At 48.3% G+C, this 15172-nt stretch overlaps 1 protein-coding gene across 1 annotated transcript in view; it reads right to left on the minus strand.

Moving 5' to 3' along the window:
- LOC138367937 (zonadhesin-like) overlaps positions 1 to 3390 on the minus strand; it is a 10701-nt gene extending 7311 nt beyond the window's left edge. The window contains exon 1 of the mRNA XM_069330219.1: positions 3216 to 3390. Coding sequence (XP_069186320.1) covers positions 3216 to 3390 — 175 coding nt within the window. The remainder of the gene's footprint in view (positions 1 to 3215) is intronic.
- Between the last annotated feature and the right edge of the window lie 11782 nt (positions 3391 to 15172).

Raw genomic sequence — 15172 nt, forward strand, 5'->3', positions numbered from 1 at the left:
GGATTGGGTGGTGTTTAAGGGGGTGATATAGATCCTGTTATATACTGGTATAAGACACCAGGGAATTTGATGTACAGGATTCCTGTTATATACGGGTATAAGACACCAGGGAATTTGATGTACAGGATTCCTGTTATATACTGGTATAAGACACCAGGGAATTTGATGTACAGGATTCCTGTTATATACTGGTATAAGACACCAGGGAATTTGATGTACAGGATTCCTGTTATATACGGGTATAAGACACCAGGGAATTTGATGTACAGGATTCCTGTTATATACTGGTATAAGACACCAGGGAATTTGATGTACAGGATTCCTGTTATATACGGGTATAAGACACCAGGGAATTTGATGTACAGGATTCCTGTTATATACTGGTATAAGACACCAGGGAATTTGATGTACAGGATTCCTGTTATATACGGGTATAAGACACCAGGGATACCTTCACCTGCCACCTTTAGCAGCCGTGGTAGTGGTGGTAGTTGTTGCTGTTGCTGTTGCTGTTGCTGTTGTTGTATTTGTGGTCGTTGTAGTCGGGTCGTTGTAGTCGGGTCGTTGTAGTCGGGTCGTTGTAGTCGGGTCGTGTGAGGCAGTAAGTAGTTAGCCAAGTCAGTTTACTGTTGAAACGTCCGCTTGCGGGGAACTACGTGCCCTCTCTAGAGCACAACCCAAATTAACTTTACAACCACATGCTCATGAGGCTACACATTATCGAGCCTTAAAACGCTATGATAGAACCACATGCATGAAACCACTCTCCGCATACTCACTCTTTCCATGCATACTCTCTCGTACCACATACACATGCGCATGCCACACACATGTGGCCCACATACCCCACACAACAAAACAGACAAATGAATGACATATGCTTACAGTGGTGTTCCTTACATAAATAAAACATCACGCCTCGGTGGGGGACCAAATTTTATAGCGGTTTGGCAGCATTTTGGCGGAGGTAAAACACACAAGTTGCTGAATGTTGCTGAATTCTAAGTGTTGGGAGCCATGCGGCGGGTGTTGCGGTGAATGTTGAGTGTGGTGGTGTTTGTAGGGTTGCTGCGGGGGGGGGGGGGTGGTACCCACCTAGTTGTGCTTGCGGGGGTTGAGCTCTGGCTCAACCGCCTCTCAACTGTCAATCAACTGGTGTACAGGTTCCTGAGCCTACTGGGCTCTGTCATATCTACATTTGAAACTGTGTGTGGAGTCAGCCTCCACCACATCACTTCCTAGTGCATTCCATTTGTTAACTACTTTGACACGGAACAAAACAATTCTAATGTCTCTGTGGCTTATTTGGGTAGTAACTTTCCACCTGTGTCCCCTTGTTCGTGTCCCACCCGTGCTAAAGAGTTTATCTTTGTCCCGCCCTGTCAATTCCCCTGAGAATTTTGTAGGTGGTTATCATGTCTCCCCTTACTCTTCTGTTTTCCAGGGACGTGAGATTCAGCTCCTTTAGCCTTTCCTCGTAGATCATACCTCTCAGTTCCGGGACGAGTCTGGTGACATACCTCGGAATCTTCTCTAAATTTGTCTCGTGTTTAACTAGGTATGGACTCCAGGCAGGAGCTGCATATTCCAGTATTGGTCTGACATAAGTGGTATACAGGGTCCTGAACGATTCCTTACACAGGTTTAGGAATCGTTCAGGACCCTGTATGCCACTTATGTGGTTGTTGTGTGTATGGTCTGGGGGTGAGTGTTGAATGTGTGGGTATTGTATGTATGATATGTGGAGGAAAGTGTGTTAATAGCAATGAAGTGTATTTTTTAAGGGAGACAAGAATAGGGAGGATCACAGAATACATGTTGGCTTACACGAGACAGCTCCTACTTTGTTACATTCTTGTACAGCCACTAGTACGCGTAGCGTTTCGGGCAGGTCCCTGGAATACGATCCCCTGCCGCGAAGAATCGTTTTTTCATCCAAGTACACATTTTACTGTTGCGTTAAACAGAGGCTACAGTTAAGGAATTGCGCCCAGTAAATCCTCCCCGGCCAGGATACGAACCCATCTACCAAGTCATATTCATAAATATGTCTCAACTACGCTTGAAACAATACTTTGGGGGGAATAGGAGTAGGAAAAAGGAACAAGGATACCCCCCCCCCCTACGCAACGCAAATGTGTCGAAGAAATGTATGGAAATCTTTATGTTCACTGTAGGAGGCGACCAACAAGGAGAATGCAGGGAAAGAAGAAGTTGTGGAAGCCACCTCCATCCACCACTTAGGGCAGGTTCGACAAGGAATTCGATCGTCAGGATTGATCAGTTGTAACACAACGGGTACAGTAAGGCCAGAAGGCTTATTGGAGACCTTATCAAGAGCATAAGGTCTTGATAAGGTTCCTGTAATCGCTGATTGGTAAATACTGGTAGTTATGTTCCCCATGTGAGGCTTTCCCCGTGGGAGGCACCCCGGTGGGAGGCACCCCTGTGGGAGGCACCCCTGTGGGAGGCACCCCTGTGGGAGGCACCCCTGTGGGAGGCACCCCTGTGGGAGGCACCCCGGTGGGAGGAACCCCTGTGGGAGGCACCCCGGTGGGAGGCACCCCTGTGGGAGGCACCCCGGTGGGAGGCACCTCCGAGGGAGTGCCACCCCATCAATCATCACCCCTACTCCTCTCTACCTTCTCAATCGATCAACTATAACCCCTTCTCATTGTCTTCTCCCGCGCCTCGTCTCCTCTTCTTCGGCCTCTCCCCTCCCCCCTCCCCCCCAAGCCCCCACCCAGGCCCCCCTCCCCACAAACCCCCCCCCCCACAAACCCCCCCCCCCTCCCCCACCGCTCGTATGCTTGACTGGTAAGTCCGGATGGTGATAAGCCTGTGTGTGTTAAACGCTGTCTTGCATATGTGATGAACCCCCTTCAATGATGGGGTGTTTCTTGCTCTCTCTCTCTCTCTCTCTCTCTCTCTCTCTCTCTCTCTCTCTCTCTCTCTCTCTCTCTCTCTCTCTCTCTCTCTCTCTCTCTCTCTCTCTCTCTCTCTCGAATACTCACAGCCTGTCACGGAGGCCACTACGGTACAGTCACAGTCTGCCACGGAGGCCACTACGGTACAGTCACAGTCTGCCACGGAGGCCAGGCCGTATGCTAATCACCAGCGAGGCCCTGTTCCTTCTCCCTCCAGGTGAGGACTGAATGTAAATGTGTTATCAAGGCGGCGGCGCCAGCACCCTCCTTGCTCTACACCCCCGCTACACCTGTGCTCTCGGTCGGCAGCATCTTGCAAGGTGCTGTGTTGTGGCCTCCTTAGTGCTGTTTCTGGGCTCTCGAGAGCTTCTGGGCTCTCGAGAGCTTCTGGGCTCTCAAGAGCTTCTGGGCTCTCAAGAGCTTCTGGGCTCTCGAGAGCTTCTGGGCTCTCGAGCCCTGACATACACGGTCTCTATCCCTCCCCACCCGCCTCTTGTGGGTGTCTAGAACACGGTCTATCCCTCTCTTATGTGCGTTTGTTTGTCTATGGCTAAGTCTTTGTGACGTGTCGAGGTCTTCCCAGTGGGTGGACAGGTCTTGGCTCCGTAGCTGAGTGGGCTCCTTGAGTCTGTAGTGTACAGCAAGCAAAGTTTTATAGCGAGAATATACCATCCCTCCACACCCACACCCCTTTACTAACGACCTGGACTAATCACCTCCAACGACCCCCAGTCCCGACGAGCCAATGAAGGTCTCGGTGCCTTTACATGAATAATCTAATGGCGGGAAATAAGGCCAGAGGTGAGCCCCCGGTAGTGGAGATTCGCCTCTGCGTCGTCTTCCCACACGGTGCAAAGTTGCCAGGAGTACTGTAGCCTTTACCAGCGACGGGGAAACGGCAAGCGGGGTACAATAGACCTTATCTCCGCGGGTCGCAAGGGTCAAAACGCTCTGGTTCATGGAAACCACCCTAAGCGCTCACCAGATGATTTGCAGGTGAGATGACGTGTGTATAGCATCTTCTACACTGACTTTTCAATTTTGGTGAAATTCTCTCTCTCTCTCTCTCTCTCTCTCTCTCTCTCTCTCTCTCTCTCTCTCTCTCTCTCTCTCTCTCTCTCTCTCTCTCTCTCTCTCTCTCTCTCTATCTGTCTCTCTCTCTGTCTCTGTCTCTCTCTATCTGTCTCTCTATCTGTCTCTCTCTCTCTCTCTCTCTCTCTCTCTCTCTCTCTCTCTCTCTCTCTCTCTCTCTCTCTCTCTCTCTCTGTCTCTGTCTCTGTCTCTCTCTCTCTCTCTCTCTCTCTCTCTCTCTCTCTCTCTCTCTCTCTCTCTCTCTCTCTCTCTCTCTCTCTCTCTTCAGCACGGTGGAGGCTTCAGAGCACGGAGACCCGGGACCGACTCAGGCTCTGTGAATACGAAAACTATTCTCGATTTTATAATCACCTTGTTAATGGGTAGCACGAGGGTGAGATACCAGTCAGCCCTCTCACCCTGATCCCATAACTGGAGACACAGACAGACTCTAGGCTCTTGTAGACAGATATGCAGCACACGCTGACAGGCAGATAATATAGAAATGAATTAAAACACAAAAATACAGTAAAAGTAAAAGATCTCGGGTAACCCTCCTATATATATATATATATATATATATATATATATATATATATATATATATATATATATATATATATATATATATATATATATATATATATACAGACCTATTTGTGCTCTGGCTCTTTGGTCCCGCCTTTCAACTGTCAATCAACTGATGTTCAGGATTCCTAAGCCTACTGTGTGTGTGTGTGTGTGTGTGGGAGAGAGAGAGAGAGAGAGGGAGAAGTATATGTAGTAGATATAACAGGAAAAATAGGTTGGGAATCAGTACATTAGACAACCGACGATTAGAAATGCGGTTCCAGCTCGATCCTGCAGGCACAAAGAGTAAATGCAAATATTAAATACACACACAAACGGGTGTCGGCAGAAGATGAAGTGAGAAGAGGTTTTGGTAGAGGGGTGAGCAGGAAGAAGGGGGAGGAAGGGGAGAAGCAGAGGAGTGAGCAGGCAGAAGCAGGTGTGTAGGCAGCAGGAGTGAGAAGGGGTGAGTGATGCACATACTCAATATTCATGGAGAACTCGTCCCACTGGGTGAAAGTCGCTGACAGCTCCGCTACATAATGAGGGTGGGACATCCTCCACGACCACCGTCACAGTCCCCCTCCACGACCACCGGATCATCACAGGCCCCCTCCACGACCACCACCACAGCCCCCTCCACGACCACCGGATCATCACAGTTCACCTCCACGACCACCGGATCATCACAGTCCCCCTCCACGACCACCACCACAGCCCCCTCCACGACCACCGGATCATCACAGTTCACCTCCACGACCACCGGATCATCACAGCCCCCCTCCACGACCACCACCACAGCCCCCTCCACGACCACCGGATCATCACAGTCCCCCTCCACGACCACCACCACAGCCCCCTCCACGACCACCGGATCATCACAGTCCCCCTCCACGACCACCGGATCATCACAGCCCCCCCTCCACGACCACCACCACAGCCCCCTCCACGACCACCGGATCATCACAGTTCACCTCCACGACCACCGGATCATCACAGCCCCCCTCCACGACCACCGGATCATCACAGTCCTCCTCCACGACCACCGGATCATCACAGCCCCCTCTCCACGACCACCGGATCATCACAGCCCCCCCCCTCCACGACCACCGGATCATCACAGCCCCCCCCTCCACGACCACCGGATCATCACAGCCCCCCCCCCTCCACGACCACCGGATCATCACAGCCCCCCCCCTCCACGACCACCGGATCATCACAGCCCCCCCTCCACGACCACCGGATCATCACAGCCCCCCTCCACGACCACCGGATCATCGCAGCCCCCCCCCCCCTCCACGACCACCGGATCATCACAGCCCCCTCCACGACCACCGGATCATCACAGCCCCCCCTCCACGACCACCGGATCATCACAGCCCCCCTCCACGACCACCGGATCATCACAGCCCCCCCTCCACGACCACCGGATCATCACAGCCCCCTCCACGACCACCGGATCATCGCAGCCCCCCCCCCCCCTCCTCGACCACCGGATCATCACAGCCCCCTCCACGACCACCGGATCATCACAGCCCCCTCCACGACCACAACAATAATTATTTTCAATTCAGCCTGATGACAACAACAAGGCCGACAACGACGTCTCCAATAGCTCCGACGACCACCACGACAGCCCAACCAGCGACGACAACCCAGGCGATCTTGGAATACAGAAAACCTCTGAAGGTACAAGAACAGTACACACGCTGACTTATTTAAGGTAATTACAGTCTCTTTATTACAGAAAAAAACGTAAATCTTTGTTGGCTATCCCACGATCATTTTTATTCGTTGTATATATAACGACAACCTTTAAGTACGATGATTTAACGCTCTGGTGTACGATAGTTTGGTCATCTAGCGCACTATAGGAGTTGAGTGACCGTGGAGAGGTCCTGTAAGTCTGGTGACCTGATGCTGTGTGCACCCTGGCGGTCCTGTAAGTCTGGTGACCTGATGCTGTGTGCACCCTGACGGTCCTGTAAGTCTGGTGACCTGATGCTGTGTACACCCTGACGGTCCTGTAAGTCTGGTGACCTGATGCTGTGTACACCCTGGCGGTCCTGTAAGTCTGATGACCTGATGCTGTGTGCACCCTGGCGGTCCTGTAAGTCTGATGACCTGATGCTGTGTACACCCTGGCGGTCCTGTAAGTCTGATGACCTGATGCTGTGTGCACCCTGGCGGTCCTGTAAGTCTGGTGACCTGATGCTGTGTGCACCCTGGCGGTCCTGTAAGTCTGAGGACCTGATGCTGTGTACACCCTGGCGGTCCTGTAAGTCTGATGACCTGATGCTGTGTGCACCCTGGCGGTCCTGTACGTCTGATGACCTGTAGAATGACTTCCTCCCGTGAGTAAGATGTACGTGCAATGCAAGAGTACGCGCGTCAACATCTTACAAAACAAACAAATACTCAAATTACTAAACGACCAATCGAGTGTACGAACAATGACTAATTTTCTAACAACACAGGAGACCGAACTGACCCAACGAGCACAACACGCTCAAACAACGTTAAACCCACGTAGGATCAACGTTTGATCCACGGAGGATTTAAATCCACGTAAAATCCAGGTTAAATCCTAGTCTGATCAACACTACCCAACGTCGTTGTGGTGAGATTTGTCGCGGGTGGATTATCTCCCGTGTGCCAAGGGTTTAAAAAAAAGATGTCGCCGTAAAAATAAACAGGTTGAGCAGTGTGTGGGGCGACAACAGAGAGTAGACGGTCGAGATTTGAATATCAATAATCTGTAGGTGTGACGAGCGGAGCCTGAATGTGAATTGACGAGGCCTCATTAGCATACTCAGAACCAGGAGAAACCTGAGGGGACGCTACCTCCGGTCTGTCTCTCTCTCTCTCTCACTCTCTCTGTCTGTCTCTCTGTCTCTCTCTCTCTCTCTCTCTTTCTCTCTCTCTCTCTCTCTCTCTCTCTCTCTCTCTCTCTCTCTCTCTCTCTCTCTCTCTCTCTCTCTCTCTCTCTCTCTCTCTCTCTTTCTCTCTCTCTTTCTCTCTCTCTCTCTCTCTCTCTCTCTCTCTCTCTCTCTCTCTCTCTCTCTCTCTCTCTCTCTCTCTCTCTCTCTCTCTCTCTCTCTCTCATCGTAAAGTAATGGACAATAGGACAATAAGAATTTGGTACTATTCACTGTATAGTTGGAATATACAGTGAATAGCACTGAATGAATACAGTGAATATTCTACGAATAGTAGAATAGTAATTTGTAGTTGTTGTGGAAGGTGTTAGAAGGTGTTGTGGAAGGTGTTACTGTAGGTGTTTCATATGTGTGTGGGCATTGCATAAGATATGTACATTTTCTCGATTTTTTTCCACAGTTAACGCGAAGTATCGCGACTCTCTCTTGCGAACAGATGTTAAGGGAACCTTGTTGACATTATCTCTAAAAGGAAGAATGTGTCAAGATATGACTGAGGTATACAAATGGACAGGAGAGGTATAACAAGGACACATTTATTGGATTTAATTATTCAACTCGAAATATGTCATGAATAATAGATAAAAATTGAATAATAAAATAACTGGGTTAAAACTTGTAATATATATATATATATATATATATATATATATATATATATATATATATATATATATATATATATATATATATATATATATATATATATATATATCACTTCGAAATGCATTCCATTTATTAACTACTCTGACACTGAAATTTTAATTCCTAACGTCTCTGTGGCTCATCTGGGTACTAAGTTTCCACCTGTGTCCCCTTGTTCGTGTCCCACCCGTGCTGAAGAGTTTGTCTTTGTCCACCCTGTCAATTCCCCTGAGAATTTTGTAGGTGGTTATCATGTCTTCCCTTACTCTTCTGTTTTCCAGGGACGTGAGGTTCAGCTCCTTTAGCCTTTCCTCGTAGCTCATTCCTCTCAGTTCCGGGACGAGCCTGGTGGCATACCGCTGAATTTTCTCTAACTTTGTCTTGTGCTTAACTAGGTATGGACTCCAGGCTGGAGCTGCATACTCCAGGATTGGTCTGACATAAGTGATATACAAGGTCCTGAACGATTCCTTACACAAGTTTCTAAAGGCAGTTCTTATGTTGGCCAACCTAACATATGCTGCTGATGATATTCTTTTGATGTGGGCCTCTGGGGACAGGTTCGGTGTGATATCAACCCCCAGATCTTTCTCTCTATTTGACTCTTGCAGGATTTCACCTCCCAGATGGTACCTTGTGTTCAGCCTCCTGTTCCCTTCGCCTAATTTCATTACTTTATACTTTCCTGAATTGAACTTTAGTAGCCATTTTCAAGACGATTCCTCCAGTTTGTCCAGGTCATCCTGTAGTCTCTGTTTATCTTCATCCGTGTTGATTCTTCTCATAATTTTTGCATCATCAGCAAACATTGAGAGGAACGAGTCTATACCCTCCGGAAGATCGTTTACATATATTAGAAACAGGATGGGCCCAAGTACTGAGCCCTGTGGGACTCCGCTGGTGACATCTCGTCACTCTGATGTCTCCCTCTCCCCCCTCGCCGTTACTCGCTGTTTCCTGTTGCTTAATATTAAGTACTCCCTTATCCACTGGAGCACCTTCCCTTTTACTCCTGCCTGTTGCTCCAACTTTTTAACAGCCTTTTATGGGGTACTGTGTCAAAGGCTTTCTGGCAGTCCAGGAAAATACAGTCGGCCCACCTTTCTCTTTCCTGCCTAATTTTTGTTGCCTGGTCATAGAATTCTATTAAACCTGTGAGGCACGATTTACCATCTCTGAACCCATGTTGGTGGTGCGTTACAAAGTTATTTCCCTCCAGATGCTCTTCGAGCTTTTTCCTCGCGATCTTCTCCATCACCTTGCATGGTATACAAGTTAGGGAAACTGTGTGTGTGTGTGTGTGTGTGTGTGTGTGTGTGTGTGTGTGTGTGTGTGTGTGTGTGTGCGTGTGTGTGCGTGTGTGTGTGTGTGTTTGAACCTAAATTGGTGTCAGTCACCCCCCTGTGATCAATCTTGGGTCGCGAAGTGTCTTTGAAATGTGAGCTTTTTCAGCGACCTCATTTACCAGTGTGTGTGTGTGTGTGTGTGTGTGTGTGTGTGTGTGTGTGTGTGTGTGTGTGTGTGTGTGTGTGTGTGTGTGTGTGTGTGTGTGTGTGTGTGTGTGTGTACTCAGCTAGTTGTGCTTGCGGGGGTTGAGCTCTGGCTCTTTGGTCCCGCCTCTCAACCGTCAATCAACAGGTGTACAGGTTCCTGAGCCTACTGGGCTCTATCATATCTACACTTGAAACTGTGTATGGAGTCAGCCTCCACCACATCACTTCCTAATGCATTCCATTTGTCAACCACTCAGACACTAAAAAAGTTCTTTCTAATATCTCTGTGGCTCATTTGGGCACTCAGTTTCCACCTGTGTTCCCTTGTGCGTGTGCCCCTTGTGTTAAATAGCCGGTCTTTATCAACTCTGTCGCCTATCAACCCTTTGTCAACTTTACGAACCCTGTGTGTGTGTGTGTGTGTGTGTGTGTGTGTGTGTGTGTGTGTGTGTGTTGTGTATGTGTGTGTGTGTGTGTGTGTGTGTGTGTGTGTGTGTGTGTGTGTGTGTGTGTGTGTGTGTTGTGTATGTGTGTGTGTGTGTGTGTGTGTGTGTGTGTGTGTGTGTGTGTGTGTGTGTGTGTGTGTGTGTGTGTGTGTGTGTGTGTGTGTGTGTGTGTGTGTGTGTGTGTGTGTGTGTGTGTGTGTGTGTGTGTGTGGGCAGTTGACACACACACACACAGCAACAACACTAATGTGCAGTACTATCAACACAACAGTACAACAGCAGGCTTAATAACAGCACCGAAAGTGGCAGTTGAAAGTAGCAGGAAAGTAGGAACCGCACCAAAAGTACCATGAACCTGGGGACAAAACGCTGACAGTAGCATGAACAGTAGCAATGAAAGTGGCAGGAGCAGTAGCAGTAATAGTAGGAGAGCTCCCACACCTGTATAATTCTACAGCGCAGGGATGAACAGCTGAATCACCAAACACACACACCTGTAAACTTCTCCCCTCCCCCTCCCACACACACACACACACACACACACACACACACACACACACACACACACACACACACACACACACATATAATTTGTTATTGTGGAAATTATGGAAAAGAATTTCCTAACACAACATGTGAAGGAAGACAGAAGGGAAAGATGAGAGAAGCGATACACCAAGCCTATTAGACTTGATCTTCACCCAGAATGAGGAAGACATTACGAATATAAAAACATGAAGTACCACTAGGAGCCATGTGACCATTGTGTCCTAGTCTTTGACTACACGATTGAGCTTAAAATTGGGGCAGGAGGTCTGGGGGAAAGGAGAGTAGACTATAGGAAAGAGGATTACAGGAGGATTTAGAGAATATCTGGGAGAAGTGCAGTGGGAAGAAGAACTAAGAGGTAAAACATGGCAAGATATGATGGACTTAGTCAAGTGGAAATGCAAGGAGGCCGAAGAGAGATTTATACCAACAGTATAGGAAAAGCGTTGGAGGGAATGTACAAATCCATGGTTTATCCAACTCCTAAATAACTAAGTGGGGATGGATAAGAGAATGATGGGTATGGATACGAGAAGGATGGAGTGGATAAGAGATGGAAGGGGGGAAATAAGAAGAGAAGGATAACGTCCTCCTGTATCGCCTTCCCTTTCTTTTATTCCTCTTGTTTCACCCCTTCTCTCTCTTCCTTCTATTTCCTTCACCCTCCTGTCCCTCTTCTTCCTTTTGCTTCACTCCCTCTTCTCTCATTCTCGTGCGTTCCTGCCTTCTCTCCCTCTTCAACATTGCTCCTCCTGTCTTCCCATCACCTCCTCTCATCCTCGTCATTCTTGAAATCTCTTGGTCATTTTCGTCCACTTCCCTTCTCTCTCTCTCTCTCTCTCTCTCTCTCTCTCTCTCTCTCTCTCTCTCTCTCTCTCTCTCTCTCTCTCTCTCTCTCTCTCTCTCTCTCTCTCTCTTTCTCCTTTACTGAATTTACCGCTTTCTCTCTACTCCTTCCTTCTCCCCCTCCTCCCCCCTTAACACTTCTCTCCATCCCATTCGTCTCCTTCTCGCTCCTATCTTTCCCTCCCCCACTCGCTCCCTCTTCCTAACCCCTCCCCCCCCCCACCCCCCTCCCCCCCCTACCTTCGTCAATAAACACAGATGGATAAAAGATGAACACTTAAAGTGGTCTCAGTTTTTATTGTTGATATATTGATGGTCTCTTTTGACACCCTTCCCCCCCCACCCCAACACCCCCCCCCTTTTCCCCTCTTTCCCCTCCCCCCTCCCCTCCTCTCCCCTTGGTCTTTCAAGACGAAAGGGAAGGGAGGGAGCATCTTGCCCCAAGACGGGTTTCAGGATTGAGGAGATTGAGCTACTGGTATAGATTGATGGAGATGAAGCTAATTTTGCACTGGAATATGGGGGGAGGGGATAGAGGTGACGTGGTAGAGACATGTAAAATACTCAGAGGAAGCGATGGTGATGTTTATCAAAAGCAAAACACACATAGTAGCGGGTCTGAGGTATTGGGGATGTGAGGTTCATCAGTTTAAGACTAGCAACCAAATGAAGATAAAGTGTGAGTGTGTGTGTGTGTGTGTGTGTGTGTGTGTGTGTGTGTGTGAGTGTGTGTGTGTGTGTGTGTGTGTGTGTGTGTGTGTGTGTGTGTGTGTGTGTGTGTGTGTGTGTGTGAGTGTGTGTGTGTGTGTGTGAGTGTGTGTGTGTGTGTGTGTGTGTGTGTGTGTGTGTGTGTGTGTGTGTGTGTGTGTGTGTGTGTGTGTGTGTGTGTGTGTGCGTGTGTGTGTTGAGACTCTCAAGTCGTGCCTTCAGGAAGATGATGTGTAGATATATGAACAATCAATTCCTCCTTTAGTGTTTTATTTTTGTTTCTCGGTGTTTTTAGTGTGTTGCTGTTGACGATTATTTGTTTTATCTCGACTTCCCCATGTTTGATCTCTATTTTCTTATCTCGACTTCCCCCTCCTCCCCCCTTCCTTCATTTCTCCCCAACCGGAGTGTGTTAGTTCTTAATGAGTCCACCCTTCTCTCCCTCCCTCGCTCCCTCCCTCCCTCCCTCTCTCCCTCTCTCCCTCTTTCAAACTCTTCTTCCCTACCTTTTCACCGATCTTGACTTCTTTTTCCCCCTAACCCTCTCCCAGAGATTTTCCTCTCACTCGATCCCTCTATGAGCCCTCCCTCCCTAATTTTCTCCACCCTTCCCTCTCACTTGCCATTATCCTCCCTACCTTCGTTCCTTACAATCTCCACAATCCTTTCTTGCTTTTTTGCGCCCTCTCTCTCTCTCTCTCTCTCTCTCTCTCTCTCTCTCTCTCTCTCTCTCTCTCTCTCTCTCTCTCTCTCTCTCTCTCTCTCTCTCTCTCTCGCTCTCTCTCTCTCTCTCTCTCTCTCTCTCTCTCTCTCTCTCTCTCTCTCTCTCTCTCTCTCTCTCTCTCTCTCTCTCTCTCTCTCTCTCTCCCCCAGGCTTGGTACCTTTTTCCCCTGCATCCATCCCACTCTACTTCCCTCCATTCCTTTCACTACCTCTGGGACTCCCTTTCCTGTCACCCTTCCCAGGGCGACAGGGAAGGGAGTCTCCCCCTCTCTCTCTCTCTCTCTCTCCCTGTCGCATCTTCTTCAAATAAGAAACAATAAGAGGCAAGGTCCGGCCCCCAGCGAGCGTCTTTTGTCATCCCAAGTCCACTAACGCGGGCAAATGCGACCCAATCCTTTAAACTGTCCACCGCAACCCAATCTGAATCTTTCATGCCCGCCCCGGCGCCAGAGCTTTCTAATATTTACCCAACTGGACACCGCATTAGGTGGAGTGCCCGCCCCAGAATAATTTACCAAACTTTAGAATGGGACGCGAGGTTTCTCATAAACTTTGAAGGAATTAGAAACGAAGGCTGGATTGAGGCTTGGCAAACAGGCCGCCCGCCGCGATAAAATACCAATGTTCTCTTGAAGTGGGTTGGAGGGGGAGGAGGGGAGGGTTGATAGGCCCTAAAAGGGCTGTTTGTAGCTTAAGGGCTTCTTGTACCTTAAGGGCTCCTTGTGCTTTATGGGATCTATTATGTTTTAAGGGCTTCTTGCACCTTAGGAGCCCCGTTAGACCTTAAAGAAATCTTTGTATCTTAAGGGCCTCTTTTTTTTACCTTGAGGGCTCCTTTTATTGTAAGGGTTTATTGTGCCTTAAGAAACTTGTGTCTTGTCTTGTGCCTCTTTTATGCTTTAAAGACCTTCTTGTGCTTTTAGGCCTTCTAGTCCTTAAGGCCCAAGAAGGTTCTAAACCATGAGACCTGAAGTATAAGAAGGTTCTTTAGGATCTAAAGCACCTTCTTATACTTTAATGGCTCTCAAGTCTTGTCTGTGTGCTTCATATAGTCCCGGATTCTCCCTCAAGTCAGGGGAGAAGCCCTTGTTGTAAATATATTTGGTAAGTGCCCTTACTTACCTCTGGGGCTCCGGGGGTCCCCTGCGTGCTCAAGGTCCACACTTCCCTACAAGTTCTTGCTTCTCAGAATGTTTTTCGTGTCTACTTTAGAGTTTTGTGTGTTCAAATAGGCTCTAGTCCGTCTTGAAGAAGCCTTTGAGTCACAGAACTTTCATTGATCTTTAAGGTCTGCCTGGAACCTTAGAAGATTCTTGTCTTTTTTATTAAGGGTTCATGTGTTATTTTCAAGGGCCCAATAGATGTAGTAGGACCATTTTTCTTAAAGGTCCTATTTCCTAATTTTTTTTAAGGGTTTGTGTTTAATTGTTTCTGTCTTATAAAGAGTGATAATGTTTAAGATTTCTATGTGTTCCAGTTTTAAAAGCACGTGTTTTATTATTAAGCTTGTGCTTTAAGCTGAGGGCTTATTATTAAGCTTGTGCTTTAAACTTAAATTACAAATCAGTTTTAAGTATTGGCATAAACACAGAGACACATACTCTCTACTACATATATGTCTCTCTTAACACACATGTACACAGATATCCACAGGAAGCAGCCCGTAGTGGCTGTCCAACTCCCAGGTACCTATTGTGTGTGTGTGTGTGTGTGTGTGTGTGTGTGTGTGTGTGTGTGTGTGTGTGTGTGTGTGTGTGTGTGTGTGTGTGTGTATGTGTATGTGTGTGTGTTTTGACGTGAAGGAACTAGAACCGTCTATGAGATGCGGGAGGAGAGTATTGTTGTGATGCCCCGCAAGGCGTAAAGGCTCGCCCTCCGGCGCCCAATATGTACATCACGTATGTAAACAACGAATAAAACCTCCCATCAGCTTTCCAGGATGGCGGTCGTGTGGTTCACTAAAGCCCCCCTGGATCCTGGAAGATGGTCGTGGGCGCTCCCCTCACTGGCGTTTTACGACATCCAATTTGCATGGTGGAACGATCGAGAGGCTTCCAGCGTCTCCTGGGCCTGGAACGGCCCCTCCCTCCACGGGCTGTCTCCACCACTCACCACTCGCCAACGCCATAGTCAAATTCCAGACACGTTTTTTTTTAATATGCAAAGCAGCTTAGCTCTCCCCTCTCCCTTTCTCTCTCACTATTCCCCTCTTTACCATCCGTCCTGTGCTGCCAGCCCTGGTGCCACCATTTTT

Source organism: Procambarus clarkii, chromosome 24 (genome assembly GCF_040958095.1).
Source record: "Procambarus clarkii isolate CNS0578487 chromosome 24, FALCON_Pclarkii_2.0, whole genome shotgun sequence".
NCBI classification, from domain to species: Eukaryota; Metazoa; Arthropoda; class Malacostraca; order Decapoda; family Cambaridae; genus Procambarus; species Procambarus clarkii.